This window comes from Copidosoma floridanum, unplaced genomic scaffold (genome assembly GCF_036245765.1).
Source record: "Copidosoma floridanum isolate Cflo_tuat_1 unplaced genomic scaffold, Cflo_Japanese_pri ptg000001l, whole genome shotgun sequence".
NCBI classification, from domain to species: Eukaryota; Metazoa; Arthropoda; class Insecta; order Hymenoptera; family Encyrtidae; genus Copidosoma; species Copidosoma floridanum.
Window position 1 is genome coordinate 19324605 of NW_028321878.1, and position 19559 is coordinate 19344163.

General features: G+C 33.2%; 1 protein-coding gene across 1 annotated transcript; it reads right to left on the reverse strand.

Annotated features, from left to right (window-relative positions):
• Positions 1-1257: 1257 nt before the first annotated feature.
• LOC106643866 (E3 ubiquitin-protein ligase MARCHF8) lies at positions 1258-14298 on the reverse strand. Its single transcript, XM_014359150.2, has 5 exons — positions 12822-14298; positions 6897-6988; positions 4490-4670; positions 3908-4173; positions 1258-2739 (listed from the first exon to the last, which is right to left on the reverse strand). The coding sequence occupies exons 1-5, from the start codon at positions 12996-12998 to the stop codon at positions 2472-2474; spliced, it is 984 nt and encodes a 327-aa protein (XP_014214636.1). The 5' UTR covers positions 12999-14298; the 3' UTR covers positions 1258-2471.
• Positions 14299-19559: the final 5261 nt, after the last annotated feature.

Below are 19559 nucleotides of genomic sequence, written 5' to 3' on the forward strand. Positions count from 1 at the left end.
TTATATCTACAGTTTTTACAATCAATACCTTTAAGTCTAATTTTTCAAAGTTATGCTATTTTGTATTTTTGCAGTGGTATAGAGCTTGAGTTTTGACTTTATTGATTATTTTAATTTTTTTAAAATAGTTTCTTATGATTTTTATTCTTCGTACTCTCACTTTTTGTGTTTCTATATTTGACTTAGTGTTTACAAGTAAAATATAATTTTTGTGAGTTTTTCTTCGGATTACTGTACTTTTTATGTGTGTTTAAATTTTTTCTCGTGAAATTTGACAGTAACTGGCCAACTCTCTTAGTACTATGAATCTTTGTTGCAGGATTCATACCTCAATTACTTCGAGACTTTGTTTTTTGTAATGTTACAGGTCTCTGTCTAATAACACTTTATCTCTGTCTTATTTTTCATACACATCAATATTTCTAATTTCCCACATCATAATTTTGTATTAATTTATATTATCTTTTGCTTAAATAATGTTTCCCTGTCATCAGACTTTCAAATTCTACCCCTCATAATTTCTTTTCATGTATTTTTATACTTGTCTTTACTACAAGCACATCTAAACGTGAGATTATTGTTTTAGAAGGTACTTACAGGAATTAAGATCATCGATGGTTATACTTAAGTAGTTGGCAAGGTAGCCAGCCTCCTGGCCACAAAAACTCAAGTGGTCCTGGGTTTGCATCAAGAATTTCTTTTCTCGGTCGTTTTCGTTAGGATGTAAATTCAGGATACAGAAAAGTACTTTAATTTTTAAGACAAATAATGAATTGTCTGGGTGACGTCCGGATATCTAGGAGCTTTTTTTCCAAGGGAGTTTAATACCTGAAGGCTTGCTTATTGATAAAGTCACTATCAGTAAACAAGTTGTTATAGTGAGTTAAATGGTAGATGAAACGGATCAGTTCATAAAACCAGATAAGGACTGGGGTACCCTTGAGACGCTTTCTGCATCCTGCAAACATGGAAAGTGTGGTCTAAGAGCCCGCAAGAAAAGACTCGGAAATTCAAGACAGGAAAAGGGAAATAGGAGAAAAACTGGATCAGATGGTAAAGGCAGGGATTTAAGGACTACTAAAAATCCTGTAATGGATTAACGTAGTCTCATACAATACGTAAATAAATTATTGGGGAAGTATAAACAGATGTGGAATCGTCAAAAAAATTGTATCTATGAGTGGTCAATAAATACTCGAATACGAGCCATAATGTATTAAATTTTTTATTACTAAAAACGATAATTTTTTATTCAATGCTTAGCAGATCTATTTCTTTTATAGTCAATGTTTCGATATATATCATACAAATGAAGAATTTGACATGAAACAAAAACAAACGAGGTAATAAAAGGTGACACTATTATCGAGGTACAGTAGTAAAAAGTAAGTATTAATAAAATAAATAAGATTTTGTAAGAAAACCATAGATATATAATTTTTATTCGCGTAGAAGAGTCTAGATGCTGTCTTCTTAAGTACATGCGAGGATTGAATTATAATTTTACATAAGATTCAAATAAACGTTCAAATTGTTAATACACTAAAAACTCGTCAGACTCATGTTTATTAAGCTTTAAATTACATTTACCATTGTACAATGATTCTAAGAAAATAAAAAAAAAATTAAAACTTTTAGGCTTTAGCAATAACTTTACTCCTTTACATTAAATCTGACGCATCGTAAAAATCACATGTATTCTTAAGCATACAAAAAATACAAAGTACATTAATAATTTTAGAGTAACTATTGATTTAAAAAAATGTTTTCTTTTAAAGCTGCATCAAGCTACTCGCTATTCGAAACGTTTAAAAAGTCAAGATCAATCCATCATACTGTAAAAAATGCTGTGATTGACTTGTGAAAGTTAAATATAATTTAATCTTATGGTAAAAAAGTCGCTCGTACAGTTGTTAAGTCCAATTCGTTTCTTGTATTACAACGCTACGACAAGGAAGATTTTCGTTTCTCATTATATATATATAATATATCTAAATACATATTTTAGTTTTAATGACGATTTACATGTTAGAGTTTACTGAATAACATCACAGATACAATTATATATGTACAATAATGAAAAAGAGGAAATTCAAAGCAAACAAATTTCTGTTGCTACAATCATATAAAATCTCAAAAGAAAATCTATTGCCGTTACACCGAAACTACGTTCAGCATCTGTATGGATTTATAACGGTTTGAATGGCACTGAATGACATAAGAGTATTGTCTTTAAATTTCCTCTTTTCGATTGCCCGAAGAAGGAATCATCGCCTCGTTACAACGCACTGGCTTACAGTTACAGTCGAAAATTAGAGCACCCAAGATTGAAAAGGACTTGATAGAAAATATCTCTGTGAAACCCAGTGAGGGATTTTTGACATTATCACGCCATAACAATGGCCTCCTCCATTTGTCTTCATTTTGTTAACGTGTCCGCCCGTTATTTTTTTGGTCGTACTGCTCTCATCCTACAGATTGTCCTCGGACGAAGAGAGCTTGTCGAAGACGTAGAGTTTTATTCGGGTGTCAGGGCTTTGGGCGATCGAAGGGGACGAGTCCGGTGGTTTGACGGTTTGCGAGGCGCAGGGTGGTTCCACAGCTCGGGGCAGGAAGTTACGGTTCAACTCGGGTATCGAGGCTGCCGGATCCTTCAAGGGTATTGTCACGTCGCGCAGAGAGCCCGTCGGTGACGGAGGGAGCACCACTTTTTCTGGAGCGTTTTGTATAAATATCACCCTGAAATCATATTTAAATGTTTTTGTGGACATTTTTCGTAAATTCATAACAATTGTACAACACGTGTACCATACTGTTCATGTGGACACCATGTTACCGTGTATACGTATATGAGTCAGTACAATAAAAAGTAAACTCGTTAAATAAATTGTAAGAAATTGAAATTACCTAGTAATGATTTTTTTAAACTATAGGGGGCTGCGCCTCTTGCGCGCTCCACGCGCCAACCCCCAAAATTCCATCAAACATTTATTTTCTATATTTTTAAAGAAAAATACAGTAATTATATCTTTGTCGTAACACGTAATATTGTAATCTTTATCAAGTTACAAATTTGAATGACTTTTCACTGATTTTTCAAAATCTCATTTTCAAATCTACCCGCACTTGATCAGTCTCAGCCAATTACACAACGAATAAACGGGCTTGAACACATGACCCATCGTTTTAAAAAAATAGGATTAACGCTATTAAGTGAATTCTTTTTCATAAATTCAGACTAAACCACTGTTGATACAAATCATAAAAACTTGAATAATTAATGATAGGCCGAACATTTCTTACTAATTTTTACTTTTTTCAAATTTTGTTTCAGTTCCGGATGACTTTCAATCGTTACAGTTTGTTGATATCTCTGTATTAATGTTAGTTTAAAAAAAATCTTGATGCATTTTTTTAGAGTAAATACATTTTAAAAACGCAAACAAAAATATTACAGGCTAAAGTGTTTATTAATAATAGCATCAGCTACTACAGTGCATATCAATTATTGCCCGTAGAAAAAATTTCAATTTTTTTTCTTGTTCATTGATTCTTGTTTTTGTAATTTATACGATATATCTGTAAACAATAGCAAGATAGAATTTTTTGGAACTGCAAAACCGTGCGTAAACGTTCCTCACGATCTTCGTTAGGTGCATATTGGTTTTATATAATATTAACGAAATAACAAATAAGAAAGTAAATATTGGATGCAACAGTCATGAAATTTATCATCACAAAACTTTGAAGGGTAACCATAAATCGATGCCGATCAAAGAAAGTACCAACTCAAAATTTCCTTCGTAAAATATTCGTATTGAAACGTGAGTTAGCGTTTTCCTGAAAGCAATTTCGAGTTTTCACTTTCTTCGACTGTGGCGTCAAGAAAACGTAAAAATTGCCTTACCTATTGAATGCTCTCCATCTTCTGCACAGTATTATGTAAGTCTTACACTGGATATACATAAAGACTAGTCCCCCTGTGGAACCTATCACAACAATGACCAACTTCATCCAAAAACCCCAGTCGACGTATCCCCTCCGGGCTTCTTCGACGGTTCGCTCCACTAACACGTACAAAGACCAGGCCACACACATTGCTGCCAAAGCATGAAATGCCACCGCACACCACAGCTTGCGTACTTCATGGGACGACATTTCCAACTTCTCCCACTGCAATGTAGAGTTTTTACTTTGGCGAAAAACCAATAATTGGTGAAACAAAATCCTCAAATTAATTGTTATCGTAAATTCGAGTCATCAAAGTGCTGCGCTGTGTTGACAACGTGAAGCGATAGTATACCGTTTCTGATGAACAATGTAGTACTGATGAAAAATGGTAAAAACATGCAAAAGTGAATGCTCACAAAAAATTACAAGCACCGAATACGTTACGTACATACATATTTCATGCGGAGCCTAACGTGACTAAAAATTGTAGTTTCGCGTTGTAATTTATTTAAAAAAAAAAAAAAAAATTTCCACTTACTTCGGAAAATGGCTTTGTCTTGGCGTGCATTATGAAAGTGAATTTACATAATTCGCAGGCACGCGTGTCGGATGCCTTTATCCATTGTTGAAGACAAGTCTGGTGGACGTAGCGCAGACTGCCGCTGCAGTAGCAGGGAGCCAGCAGAGGAGCACCTGCTTCGCCCTCGCAATGACAGATCCTAAACACACAAATTCTTTTTACACATCACAAACGCTCTAATATTTGGCTGATACTTCAATTTTCAATTTGTTGCTAGTACTCCTGCATTATCGATGGTTGTTGCGCTAACGAGCGACATTTCTGTACGTGTGTGTAAATAGTATTAAAGAAATTATAATTACACATACGACTGAATTGTCTTAAGTGCTTTACATAAGATATTGATAAAACTTTTTTTTTTTTTTTTTTTTTTTCCTACTTTGATGACCATTTATATACCGATAGTGTTGTTATGCAGTATTTATTAAATGCGTAAAATTAATTTGTATGATCACATCGAGATTTGATAATATTGTACTTTAGAAGTTAGAAATATCATACAATAAATAAAATATGTAGATGAATGTTATTTTTCAACTGAAATTTAATTGTGCATCATATCTAAGAAATTACGAATGCGTGAATTTTATTTCCTCAATTTATGGAGTTCAATAAGGCCAACATAGTTTTACTTCCATTCTGCAAAGTTGCTTGGCTTATTTGAGATTGCAGGCAAACTGTATCTACTATCATAAAAAAAGTTGTAAAAATTTTTTTTCATTAGGGGGCTGCGCCCCCTGCGTGCTCAGCGCGTCGACCCCCGAAATTTAATCACATTTATTTCCTCAGCCAATTACACAACGAATAAACAGGCTTCATCAAGTGACCCATCATTTTTTTAACATAGAATTCCAAGAAGTTTTTGACAATTAAGTGTTTACTGTAAATTCACTAATTTTCGTTTTAATGTTGATGGTATTAAACATTTTTATATAATAATTGAGTCATATAATTATATGATTATCACAATGTTCACTTCCTTTAATATAATGAGAAATTCTTTGAAATCATTGTAGTGGGGTAACTAAACCAGAAGGTTATACATTTGTCTCAAAGAATAAACAAAATTTAAAATTCAAGCTTTCAAGCCTTTACATTACTTATTAGGCTTTCAAATGTATTTATCAAAGCTAAAATTTTTATCTTACGTTTATAGTACTATAATTTTGAACATACAGTATCGTACCTTGGTAAAGTTTATACATCTATTTTCCAACCATTATAAAACAATATTTTGTAATTTTTTATTGCGCATTAGCAAATTTTTTTTAGTAAAAAATTTAAAATTAGTATTTTTTTTACTTATTTCGAAAAGAATAACAAATATCGAATGTTGCTCATCAAAAAGCAGAAAAGTACAGTTCCAGAAATTTTTGTGCCAACTAATTGGCAACGGTTTTTTTAAATTCCAAAACTTTTTATTATTAATAAAATCACACTTTAATATTCTGTAAGAAATAATTACAAAGACAAGTAATTAAAAATAGAAGAGTAGTTAAAAAATGCTATTGCTACTAAATAGAAAATTAGTGGTGAAACATTAACTTTTACCGTTGCATAACCTGTAGATTATCAAAATAACTTTTGGTACATTACGTCAATAGGGCACAAATACAAACATGAGCGCCCGAAGAGCGCGATTATTGTATGTCGGGGCCCGAATCACGTAAATTGTTTTTCTTACCGAGGGCGCAAAGGGCAATTTTGCGCCTGTGGGCACACTTTGCGCCCAGTAAATCACTTTGGGCCCTGAGGGTTCAAAAAACTTTTCTGCCCGTGGGTCCAAAGTGATTACAAGGGTGCAAAATGTGACCTGAGGGCGCCAAGCGGCAGTTGCACTTTAAAAAATCATATTACACATGGTATAAAAGCTTTGTTCGGCTCTACAATGATAAAAATCGGTTTTTATACTCCTGCATTACAAGGACTGTAAGTGCAAAGAAATAAATTCCAAAAAGCAAGAAATGTATGTATACCAACTTGATATTTCTTCATGATTATTTTAAATTATAAATAAAGTATTCCTATAAAACTAGTCTACAGTCAAACATTAAAGTATTTTGTATACTATGTTTTTGCTTCTGCAATCCCAATCACAACGCAAATTCTGGCTATGTTTTTAAACTTGAATTACGAAATGACATTTTATTGAATATAAGCATATAACTTTTATGGCAACTTTTAATTGGCGATCAATTTTTTTTTTTTTGGTTAGGTTAATAATTACTTATAAAACAAAATTACACAATTAATTCAAACAGTTTATGGTAGGCTTACAAATAGGTTAATTAAATTTAACTTTTACTTGTGTATTTCTAGCTAAAGTTTAATTACACATTATAATTTATTGGTATGAGTCACTCACCGGCAAATGTCATGGTTTCCAGATGACAGTGTACTCACTGAAGAATGACAGTGATCTGGAATTACTGTCACAACAGGTGCGTAACTATGTTCCTGTAAAAAATTAAAGATTACCTTTTTTATTTAAGTACTGTAATTTTAATACTGCATTAAAAATTAATTATTTCTTCGTTGATAACTAAAATATAATTTCACCCTAGAATAGTTTATAATTACAGTAGTCACAGCTCAAAATGTGGTATGATACAAAATTTCTACTCAAAAACATTACGCTTTCATGTAAGGCACGACTAATCTAGGGATTATCAAAGTAAAAAGTGTAATTTTAATCATAGGATTTTTGTTTAGGATAATCCTTATACTATAATATCATATCCTGTATTAGGACGACAATATAGAGGGAAATGCAAAAAAATAAATAAATAAGTATATTTCAAGAAGATGCACAAGTTTTGTATAAAAAATTTTGTCCGCACATGACATGTAAAAAAGTTGTATCTTTATAAGATCTACAATTTTTGTACTGAACGTTTTGGCCAAAAATGTTTATATTTGAAAATGTTATACTATAAATCGAATTTTTGACCTTTGTAAAATAATTTTTACTATTTCTTTGTTTACAACTTTGTCTGAGGATGTAAGCATGTAAATTGTAAGCAAAACTTATTTTTTCCTCTCAGATCGTTGTAGTAAATTTGCTGATAAAATTTTTCTTTCACATGAAAGCTATTCAAATGTGAGCCATCAGTTTTGACATTAAACTTTAAGCTACCTACAAAAGTTGAGCTCATTCAGATAGTAATTACTAGTCCACATTCACATTAAGGAATTAAATTTTAACAGGTTATTCTTGTATGAGTTCAAGAAGATGGAAATGTTATTAATTTTTTTAAACCATCAAAATCTAAATATTTAGGTCTCTTTGTAGATAATAAGAGAACAGAAACATGGCTATACATTGGGTAACTAATTTTTCAAGGTCGTTTAAAAAAGTGAATAATTTTTTGATTCTATATTTAAGCATACGGAGGAATCCACAAAAAATATTCCGTTTTTGTCTCCCATTTTAATAAAAAATTTTTTTTTTGAGGCACATCCTTAAAACCACGCTGATTCTAATCTTAGTGTCATGTAATGTCAGGAAAAAATTTTGAACATGGATTTGTTGAGGGTGACACCCTTTTTCCGCGATTTACATGTTAAAATTATATCTATAGCTATCACATATTATAGATATAATTTTAACACGTAAATCGCGAAAAAACGGTGTCACCTTCACTAAACCTCGTGTTCAAATTTTTTTTCTCATAGTACATGTAATTACGAGTAAAATGAGCTCTATCTCGAAGGTGTGCCTCAAAAAAATTTTTATTTATTTAAATGGGGGACAAAAACGGGACATTTTTTGTGAATTTCCTCATATATTATTTTTCAAATGGCAAAAAACGTGTTTTTTGGGGCATTTTTACTATTTTTAGAGATTTTATTTTATGATAAACTATTGTAAGTGCCTTGATGTAACTACAAATTTTTTTTATTTGACACTAGAAGTTTCATAAAAACGGAACTGCGTTTTAACTAATTCTAACAGTGTGATTGAAACCAATAAGAACCGATAAAAAAATTGTACTCTGTATTAATCATTAAAAAAAAAAATACAGAAGTATTTGAAGCGTAAGTTATTACTTTACTGATTGATTCTATAAAAATTTTTATTGAAATATACTATCAAACACAATGAAAACATGTAGATATAATATAATAGGTTTCTATGAGTTTTGTATTCAGTTTACCTAACCTTAACACATACTCAATGTTGCTAAAATTAAGTTGGAAATATCACATGAAGTTCTATGAGGCTCTTTTACCGTCAAGCTTGAATCAGATGGCGCCAGGGCACGTCGCGGCTGTCATGGCCGTCTCACTCACACAACATTACTTTTCAGTATTGTATGTACATAGGAAATTAAAGTGTAGTGGTAAAGCGCAATATTTGAAATTTTGAAATGAATAAGGAAGACAAGAAAGAATATTATGGGAGCTTAAAAGTTTCAGAATTGAAAAAGCTTTTAAAAGGGAAAGGAGCAAGAGTCAGTGAAAGAAAAGCAGAACTCGTGGACAGGTAAGCCATGACTTGGGAGCGGCAAAAATGTTGGTCTCTCAATTGCTTCGAGCCACTTTTTTTTTATCACACTATCAGAAGGAAATTTAAATTTCACTTTCTTATCGCAGGATATTACACTGCACTTCATTTTTCCTACTATCTTTAAACGTAAATGCAAACAAAAATTGTCTGCAAACAACAGCAATCATTTACAAAGGTTATGTCTTCTGCTTTGCTCATTACACAGATAGGCTCACGAACGCAATACACAACTGTAAATTTGACGGTGTGTAAGTATGACAGCCGCGACGTGCCCTGGCGCCATCTGATTCAAGCTTGACGGTAAAAGAGCCTCATATACACGTTGTACTATTGTTTAATTAAGACATTTTACTTAATTACTAAACACTTTTTTATAGGTAGTGGTGCATTAAAGCAGACATTAATATTATGTGAATTTCGCATTCACTATGGGCCTATTTCAGGTGGTACCACTGAGTGAGAGAAATCGTCCCTCGCTGAGATCGTTAGACTCTTACTGTCTTAGTACACATGACAACACCAAACAAAATTTATTCCTGTATACCAACATAATATTCACTAAAATTAACTGATTTAGTTGGTAAATTTACTCTCAATAAATTTTTTAAAAATTAATTTAAAATTTTTTCTATAAGGGTTCATGCATTTTGACGATTCCTGCGAGGAACAATTTCTCTCATTCAGCGGTGCCATCTGAAATAGTTGCCTAGCGAATAGAACCCAATATAATTTTTATTAGGCCACTTTTACAACCAATAGAAAGTGACCAAAAAATTATGTTGGTTTCTATGAGTACTGATCATTAGAACCAAAATAATTACTCACTTAAATATAACTTCCTAAGAATAAAGAGAATTAGAAATGAGTAAAAATATACTCGTGTACAACTAAACGATTTAAATTAGTATCAATATCCATCATGCAATAAATAAAGCCAAGTGAAATAAATAATAAAATAAAGTAAAATCAAAATCAATTTTAGTATAGTTCATAATTGGTTGTAAAAAAAATTAAAGTAAACTTTATACAAATAAGTTGGTAATAATGTTTTATCTTTAACTTAGCAGTACTCTATGGATCTTTGAAGTAATAATACTTGCAAGAACTTTATACATCTGTACTTAAACATAAAAAGAATGCAACACTGCCAGCCACTGACGTTTATTAGAACTTCTGAGAAAAACAACGAGAGGTTGATGTCGTAGCCAATACTGAGGTGTGTTTTGACCTTTAAACGCGATACATTGATGTAACCGTTGAAAATTTAGCACTTTAAATTATTTTAACACCATAAAATAAATTTAAGAAATGCTCGATACTTAAGATGTTATTTTATCGGCCCACACAGCCCATTAATATTTATATTTATGCATGATGTTCCAAGTGGAGTTATTTTTGGGCGACTTGGCTAAGGTCAATATGGATCATTCGTCAGATTTATTTTGAGTTTGCTATTTACTTTTGCCATTTAATTGATACAAAAGTTAACTTTAACTTGAAAAGAAATTTAAAAAAAACCTTGAATAGAAATTAAAATTAGGTCAAGTTTGTAAAAACAATCTCTTATTCAGAATGTAGGTAAGTGTTATTCTTCATGAAATGATAAATTATTATAAAGTATTTCAACAAAAAATCTACTAGCCATCTCTTTTTGAATAATTTTATCATACATAGATTTTTGAGTTCTAGTTTTTATGAAAATATTTTAGCATATAGAAAAGTACTTTGCAATCTTCTATGTATTTTTTAATCTCGTACTTGGCTTCGAAGATTTTCATACAGATATACCATCAAAATACTTTTCTAATGAGTAAAATGGATAAACGAATTTATCGATATGGGGCAGCCCAATTCCGAAATTTCCGTAAAAAAACCCATCTGTAAATCAGCGTGTGCGTAAGCATATTCATGTCATCAGTTTTATCTCAAAATACAATAAATTAAAAACAGGCAAATCAGATTTCTCCTTTAAACGTACAAAGGACGACAAAGGATACAGAGAAACAATTTTTATGATCGTTATTTCTTTTTTAATACTGACATTCCTTGATTTCAATACTCAGTTTTCTGCGTTTTTACATTTCAAAAACTCACGTACAATACATTCAGAAAGAAACCAAAAAAACTCTTTTTTGTAAAAGACATCATTGTACTTTCAATATGAAACTGTACTTAAACATTTGCTTTCGATAAAAATATCATGTACCTTAATAAAATGCCCAACAGATGCAGTGAAACTTTTATGTCCAACAGTGATTCGAGTTTTCCTGCACGTGTAATTTCAGCCAAGAGGTCTTTATAGTGTATTATTCTGTTATAGTAGAAATTTCCTCAAGATATTTTTCATCTTTTTTAAGTGAACATTGGGAACAAAAAGAATCTGTTTATGAATAACTTAATAACAAGTTTTCAAATTGTGTTTTCTTCTACGAAAACATGGCCGTTTTCATATAATCAGTTGAAGGCAAAACGATAAAAAACTAAAACTTTTTAAAATAAAAAAATTCAGATCCCTGTTTTTGTCAACAAATTCATTCAGAAAAAATAACAGAAGAAACATATTTATGTATAATTAAAAAAAAAAAAAAAAATGGCAAAACAGAAATTGTTGATTCAAAATTGATCAACAAGATCCTTACATGGCTTATAGAATGAAAAAAAGGAAATGATGCTTATTACAAAATTTTTGAGTTACTATACGATGAAAATGATGATATAAAAAATTCTAAACGTTACAGCCATAAAATAAAAGAGTAGGCAATCTACTTGACAGTAAATTTTTTATCGTATTCTGTATTATTTTTATTATATTACTACATAAGTATATAAGTAAGGGCATTGTATTGTTTATACATAGAAATTAATACTTTCGAGCTGAAAATTTCTGGAAGAAAACGCGAATGAATATGTATTGACGAAGTCAGGTTTTAAGTACCTATTGAATGTCTAATAGTGTGTGGAACTCATTTTTCCTCACTTGACATTCTTAGTTAATGCTTCAAACGTTTTGAACGAATAAAATTGATCTAATTGTTACATATTTTAAATTTCAGCCAAATCGTATTCAAAGATAATAAAATGCGTGAAACTAAGTATACGTGCATTTTACACCCAGAAAATAAATAGAGGTATATTTATATTCTTCGGCATAATTCCTCAGTGTATCAATTGTTGACGTGATGTTTCATAAAAAATCGTTTCGCTTTAGTTGACTATAAAAAAGTTACAGGAAGCAAATAGCAATAAAAATCGTGAACAAAATGAAGTAAGTTATAGGTAAATAAATGATTTAGCGGTAAAAATGTAATAATGATAATAATATAATATATAAATAGTATGAATAATAGTAAGAACAACAAAAATAATAATAATAATAATAGAAATAATAATAATAATAATAAAAATAAAAATAATAATAATAAAAGTAATAGTAATAATAATAGGGATGAAATAAAATGAGACCAAAAAAAAAACCTATACAATAAGAGAGCCAGAAGGTCTGAGAGACGTATTTTTAGAGATAATTTTTTCAGAGAGTCAATGTCTCTAGTATACCGGCGATAAGCACGTCGAATTCTTTGATCAGAAGAGCGGACAAAAAACAAAGGAACAAAAACAAGTCGGTACACATTCGACAAAAAACGGCACTACGTATAGATACTTGAAATTTGCGGACAAGGTGAGTTGGTCTATACGTAAGTAGGTACACCCTATAGGCCTGCATTCTTTTTTTTTTTTTTTTTTTTTTCCATTCAAAAAAACAAGTAAGTATACACTTACCCGAGGTGTCCACTCTGGTGGTGGCGACGGCTGGTGCTGGCGCTGTAACTGTAACTGGGGCTCCCCGGCATTCGAATTGTTGCTGACGGCTGGGCCGAGCGACTGAGATAGTTGCCAATCGGGTGGACGCACATTGATCTGCTGGACCGGCATCACTCTCGGATCGCCAGCAAACATTGGGACGAATTTTCTTTCACGCTTGTGTTACAGTTACAACCGCTGTTTTTAATAGTATTTCACAAGAGTACAGGTATAATATAATATGACAGCTAAGCGTATCGCAGGACTATCGGGTGATTGGTGAGATTAATTATAGTTGGCAGCAGTGATCGAGCGACAAAAGGAGGCGAAGGACGAGATTCGACCAAGCACTTCCCGTGGCAGTCTCATGTTTTACACTTTCTTATTTTCTTTGTCTTCGAAGCAGGAGCACGCTCAGGTTCCGTGTATCTACTCTTCTGTAAGACAATTTAAGTTACCCTGTAGGTAAAGAGCGCGCGAGTGCAGTGCGAGACAACCGGCCTCGATGCACCTTCAACAGCGGATGTGCAGCATTGTAACACACTCGCGGTGGCAGTAATAATAGCAATGATAGCGGGTTCGCTGCCGCATTGGTTGTCCGCGGATATATATACGCACAAGGTGTATTGTATACGTATACGAGTATACGGCCTATCATGTGTAGACTCTTCTTTTGTGCGCGCACAAAGAAAAAAACGCGCGGCCTTCAACTCGGAGCGCCCGGTCGCGGCGAGAGCTGCATGTCAACCGCGCGAAGAGCAGCGCGGAGCAACAGTAAGAGAGAAACAAGGACAGAAGGACCGCGCTGTGTGTCTATAGGTATACTATACCCGTGTAAATACCTATACAACACAACTAACGCACATCAGCAGCTGTGCCTATGGTATATATAGGTACAATAATACACGGCTCCGGAGTTTTATTTCGAAGCAGTAGGCAGCCAGTACAAAGGCAGGTAAGTATAACTATGTAGCCGTCCTCGCTGTCGCCGCCACTGCAAGCTGATTCGATGGTATACTTATCTCGGCGAAATTGAAATTCTAGATGACAACTTGGTCACAGTGCGGCGTCATAAGCATCTTAATTGATTAGCAGGCCTGTAGGTCGATTGACTTGGCTCTCTCTCTCTCCTCTTTTTCTCTGTCAGAGTCAACTACTCACTCGTGTGCTCCGTCCGAACCCCAGAGGATACTGTCTGCATGTGGGGCTGTACTCTGCTAGCGTTACGCTGGCCTTGGCTCAGCTGATGCTGCCGATAGCTGGGCCTGTGGACAAGGTTGCCACAGCCTTGGCCGAGCACAAGAGCCAGCTTCCCCCGTGCACATGACACCATCAGCACGACAACCCAGCGCTCTTTATTCTCCCCTTCATCAGTTTCCTCCACTTTGTTTTTTTTTTCGCTCACTTCTCACAAGTAAGTATATTTAGGTGCACTGCGTTTAAAAAAGGAGGTTGATTATTTTCATTTATTCGCTCTCATGGCTGTTTTTTTATTTTTTTTAATTTTTTATGCAAGGACACCGTGCGGCCCGACAAAGCTTCGATGCTACACTAGGTAGGCACTACTTACTGATGCGGGGAAGTTGCGCGTGCTCAGTTGGCCCCGAGCCGGCAGCAGGTCATCCTCCTCTTCTTCTAGAGCTTCAGTTTGACAAGCTGCACGCAGCGGTGTATACATATACGTACGTGTAACACACTTTTCCGAGGCATCGGACGGACAGATATAAGTATTATATACGCCGAACTGCATGCTAATGCGGCTTCGACCGTCCTCGTTCGATTCGCGAAACGGTGGTGGCGCGAATCATGTACATTTTTCAAGTATATATACGCACATACAGATTACAGTCGTGTAAAGAGGGTAGATACAATGCTGTGGGTGATAAAGAACGCTTGGCGCCGACGCTCTCGACACCACTGCTCGCTCTGTGCAGCTGTCCTACACGGTGTAGTCTGTGCACCGAAAAAAAAAAAAAAAAAAAACCCCGATAGGTATACTTAGTAGTGGACGAGTGGGTGCCTCCACTGCGCTTCTGCGCCGATATGTGTCCAGGCGGGGGCAGCACCACACGCGACTCCCCAATGTATTCTCTTATTCGCGAGTTCTGTATACCTGCATGTACACCTAATGTAGAGACAGCGTAAGCACAGAGCTACACTGTTTTGTTGCAATACATCTAGGTATGTATTTTTAAAATCCCGAAGTCACTCTGTTGTCCCTCTTCCAACTACAAACTGGTGCCGTCCCCCTTTTCTTTCTCACTCTGGTCTCTCTTTGTTTTTCTAGTAAGCCCCCCTCGCCTCCTTTCTTTTTTTCACTCTTTTTACCATTTATTTGTGCAAGCCAACACAGATATGCGTGAACCGCATTTATATGTTCCATCATCCTATACCCGCCTGCTCTCTTACTCTTTCACTCCACCGTCACCCTCCACCACCACAACACTTTTTTTTAATTCCTTGAGATCATACGTGTATGTATATATATAGGAGAGAGCGGAACAAAATCGGGCGCGTTTGATGATTCATTCTTTTTTGTTCAAAATAGACCTTCTCTCCAAACTTAATCGAGTGAAAACGGCGTCGGTTGGGAGGAACAACAATAAGCCAATTTGAAAATTCTACCAATTCGGCCAATCGTGCGTCTTTCAAATTAAATAATAGCACTATAACGTTCACTATCAGAAAACTTACAGTGATTTCTGAATCGGTACCTTTTTCCTCCCAAGCTATACGAGAACCATTAAAAATTTAAGAAAAGTTGAAGATGCTTTTTTATTCTGAAAAAAAAGTAATACTTAAGAAAAAAATCAAGTTTTAACTCGTAAAGCACAATTACGATGCTTTATCATCAGAGCAGTAAAAGTAAAATTACAACATACACAACGTAAGGATGCCGCGAGGCGAGACAATAATACCTACGAGGTTTTAAAGATTTTGATTTTAAAAAAATCTAAAAGTTTAAGTCTTGTCTTGTTCTTGGAATATTATTGTTCACACGATCTTGATACTGTCTTGACATACAATCGAAATCTTGATATTTTTTTCAAATATTGAAAGTATATCGATCTCTAATAGTATACGATATTAAATTATTAAAAAAATGTTTCATTGAAATTGAAAAAGACTTGTCAAGTAAAAAACATATTCTATATAGATTGATAAAACAATTTATACACACGGTTTACTTACAAGACCTCAAATATACAATAAATTGAATATCGACGACATTATTAATTTATAGTTACACTTTTCAGCAATTCCATTTAACTAATTATATTGGACATGTTTCGCGTGATCTGAATTTAATAATAACTATGAATTTTTCATTTACGATTTTTTTTTTTTTTTTGATAATTTTTAATTTAAACTCCATGGTATAATAAATACTTAATTTTATTACTTATTAATTTTTTAAATTTTTTTCAATGAAAACCTACGTTTTTTATATTAGGACCACTTTATTATATGCAATTCGACGTAACTTACAACTTGATTAAACATTACTGTACTTAGATCTTTTCCGGTTATTTTTTTTCTTGAGATAAACAATGAATAAACAGACGAAACAGTATCACTATATAGATCGTTTTGCAATATACACGTTTAAATTATTTTTATATTTCATTTTAATTATTTTTACATTTTAATGAGATTAATTTCTTTTTAAACTCGACTAATCAATGACACTTAAAGTAAAAAGGCTTCAGTCATGCGACAATTGATCTGTACAAATGATGATGTTGATTTCACGGTAAGTCCAAGCTTCTTTAGCATTCAACTATCGCAGAATTGTGATAAGTATGTAAATTCCTGTAATACCCTCAAAGAAACGTATGGTTTGCAAATAACATAACAAATATAAAAGTTCAGGTTCCTTATCAATAAGCCTTTTTGGCAATAATATTACAGAACGGTCTTGTTGAATTTTTTACAACTTTTTCCAAGCTGTTTAATCAAAAACGTAATATTTGCTACATATAATTCAAGTACAAGGTGTATGTACCCAAGATCTTGAGTTAAACATCTTCACAAGACAAATTTCTTCATATGTTGATATTGATATTGTCTCTAATCTTTCACGTACATCTTGGTTAAATGTTGTCTTGATTTTTCAAGATAAGACGAATCAAGATCGATGTAATCGTGAGTATTGCGTCGTGTACTTTATGTGTACTTTAAAATAGTGCCCTACTAAATTAAAAAATATTTATATTGTTTAGGGTGTTTGTACATACATACATTTTTATTAAGTATACATGAGGGTTGATTATATTGATGTACTGAGTGTACATGCTCCATAATATATGGGGTCAGTACACTATCATATAAAAAAAGACTATATTTACTTGAATATACTTACTTGTACGGTGCAAAAAGAGATCATGCACAGTTTAATGGTTCCACTGTTCATGATGTCTTGACTCCCCAGCTTTTACATGAATTGAGATTATAAGTATAAGAGAGTATCCAATGAAAGCTTGATGCATTCAAATTAAGTTTTGAATTATAGTTTATGCATGAGCTGAGAGAGTTAAAACTTCATGATTAGTTAGATCCATACATTACTCTACAAAGTTTTAAATATTATTTGCCCAGCTCTTATAAAAGCGGAAAGACAAACTCTTTTCTGAATTTTCATTTCAATCATGTTATTTCAAATTTAAGATGTACACTTTGTTACAACCAGGCACTATTTATAAGTACTATAAATTATAGTTTCAGAAATTTTATATTGTGGTAGATTTAAATCTTAATTTTTTAATTAGTTTCTGCCAAGGGAGAGCTCAGAGAGCCCCCAGATATTTAAGAAACCAAAAAGTATTAACATTCGCACTACCTAATGCTTTGTATGCATGTTAACAAAGAAATATAACTAAATAAAAGTATTTTTTCAAACTTTGATTTTAAAAAATAATTGCTGCGTTCTTTGATATTGTTTAATTTAAATAGTTTGCTCACTGACAATTTATAATTATTAGGAGTTGTAGGAGAAATCACAATCACTAATAGGAACATTTGCTGACCCCTATTACTAGGAAAATCGACTTTCCGACTTTAACAGTACTGATAAAAAATAGGAGTTTCTCTTTTTTTTTTTTTACTTAGAATTCCTATTTTAGTGATGAGCTGAAATACCTGTACTAGTATTGTAAGGAAAAATAAAAATTTTTTTAGTCAGATTTCCTCATATTTTCTCTCTCTGTGACCATGACTTACAATAGGTTATACGTTGAAAGTTTTAAACGTTGGAGCCAAACGAAAATACGAAAAAAAATTTTTTTGATATTTGTTGTCAATAACCACATAAAACAAAGGCAAAAGGTGTGCAATAATGTAGAAATATGTAATTATCAACTCCTAACACGTTTAAACACAAATAATATCAATCAGAGTGACATACGTGAGGAAGTAAGATTTAGAATTAAGGCTTTCAGTAATATTCAGCTACTAAATGGAAGGTAAATTGCCTAAATAAGTTTTTCTTTACATCTTTAATCATATACAACGTCCATTCAGTAATTTCTAGATCTAGAAAACATAACCTCAAACAGTAGCAAACTCTTAGAGGTAAAAAAAAAGTTAAAAATAAGACGTTTTCCTGCAGAATGAATGTATTAGGCACTGTTAGTGTTGCAAAACATGGATTATGACATTAACAGTACTCGAATAGACTACCCCAATTTTTTTCAGATTTAGGAACCCTAACCTTGTCTCGCTTGTCCCGTAAAACGACAGGAAATTTGAACAAATCGCCTATTTTCTAATATTTTCATTAATAATTAGCTATTTTTGTACATAAACGTAAGTGTGGTACTGCACTTGGTCGATACGCCTGCATTGATGCAATCATGGATTGCTATGCCACCGGCGTTTGGTAAGGCGGCACAAGTTTGGCGACGGAGGGATAGTCCGTGCGCCGTTGTTAAGCTGCGAAAGCTGCTGTACTTCCTGGACAGACAAGATCTTGTTATGATACATTATTTATATAATTACATGGAGTTTTATTATAAATACATATACACACATGTATAAAATTGTATTACCGCACGCACGTCTTCCAGAGCTACTATCATATTGGGCCCCTGGGCTCGGCTACCTCAAAATCTTGAAGTGTAAGGTCTCTAGGACGAACTGGATGGGCGTCTACTCGACCTCAGCTTCTCAGCTTGGTCATACAGTACTCTCCAATCTCTTAATGATGTTCAATTTTATGGACAGTTGCATTATGTACTCGCTGGTCACCGTGTTGAGGCGATTATTTTCTGCCACGAACTCCTCGTTTAAATCTACAAAAGAAAAAAAAACACAAGATACAGATTTATTATATATTATTTTACCTGACTTTAAAAAAAATGTTATCATGAACGTATTATAATTTACAATTTAACAGATTAAAACTTACAAGGTAAGGCTCTTTTCTCCTCTACCAAGTGCTTCACCTCTTCCTCCGTAATTGCTGCTTGAGCCCTCGGTTGTTTAACGAAAAGTTTATAGCCTTCTCTAGAGTTTCTGAAACTTCAAAAAAATAATAAATATTACTTAATGTACATTTACACTTACTATTTTTTTACATAGTGTAATGCATGATTGTATACTTTTCACAATGTAACAAAATTTTGAAAATGTCTTCTCCGACAAGACACTTTTAAATAATAAAGAGACTGGGGGCTCAAACAGCTTGTCGAAGAAAACATTTTTAGCATCTGGTTACGT

Excerpts from the sequence above, each read along its gene's own strand:
- LOC106643866 (XM_014359150.2), bottom strand. The coding sequence starts at position 12,998 with ATGTTTGCTGGCGATCCGAGAGTGATGCCGGTCCAGCAGATCAATGTG. Across the intron at positions 6,989-12,821 it reads CACCAGAGTGGACACCTCGG|GAACATAGTTACGCACCTGT; the intron begins GTAAGTGTATAC and ends AATTTTTTACAG. Across the intron at positions 4,671-6,896 it reads GGAAACCATGACATTTGCCG|GATCTGTCATTGCGAGGGCG; the intron begins GTGAGTGACTCA and ends TTGTGTGTTTAG.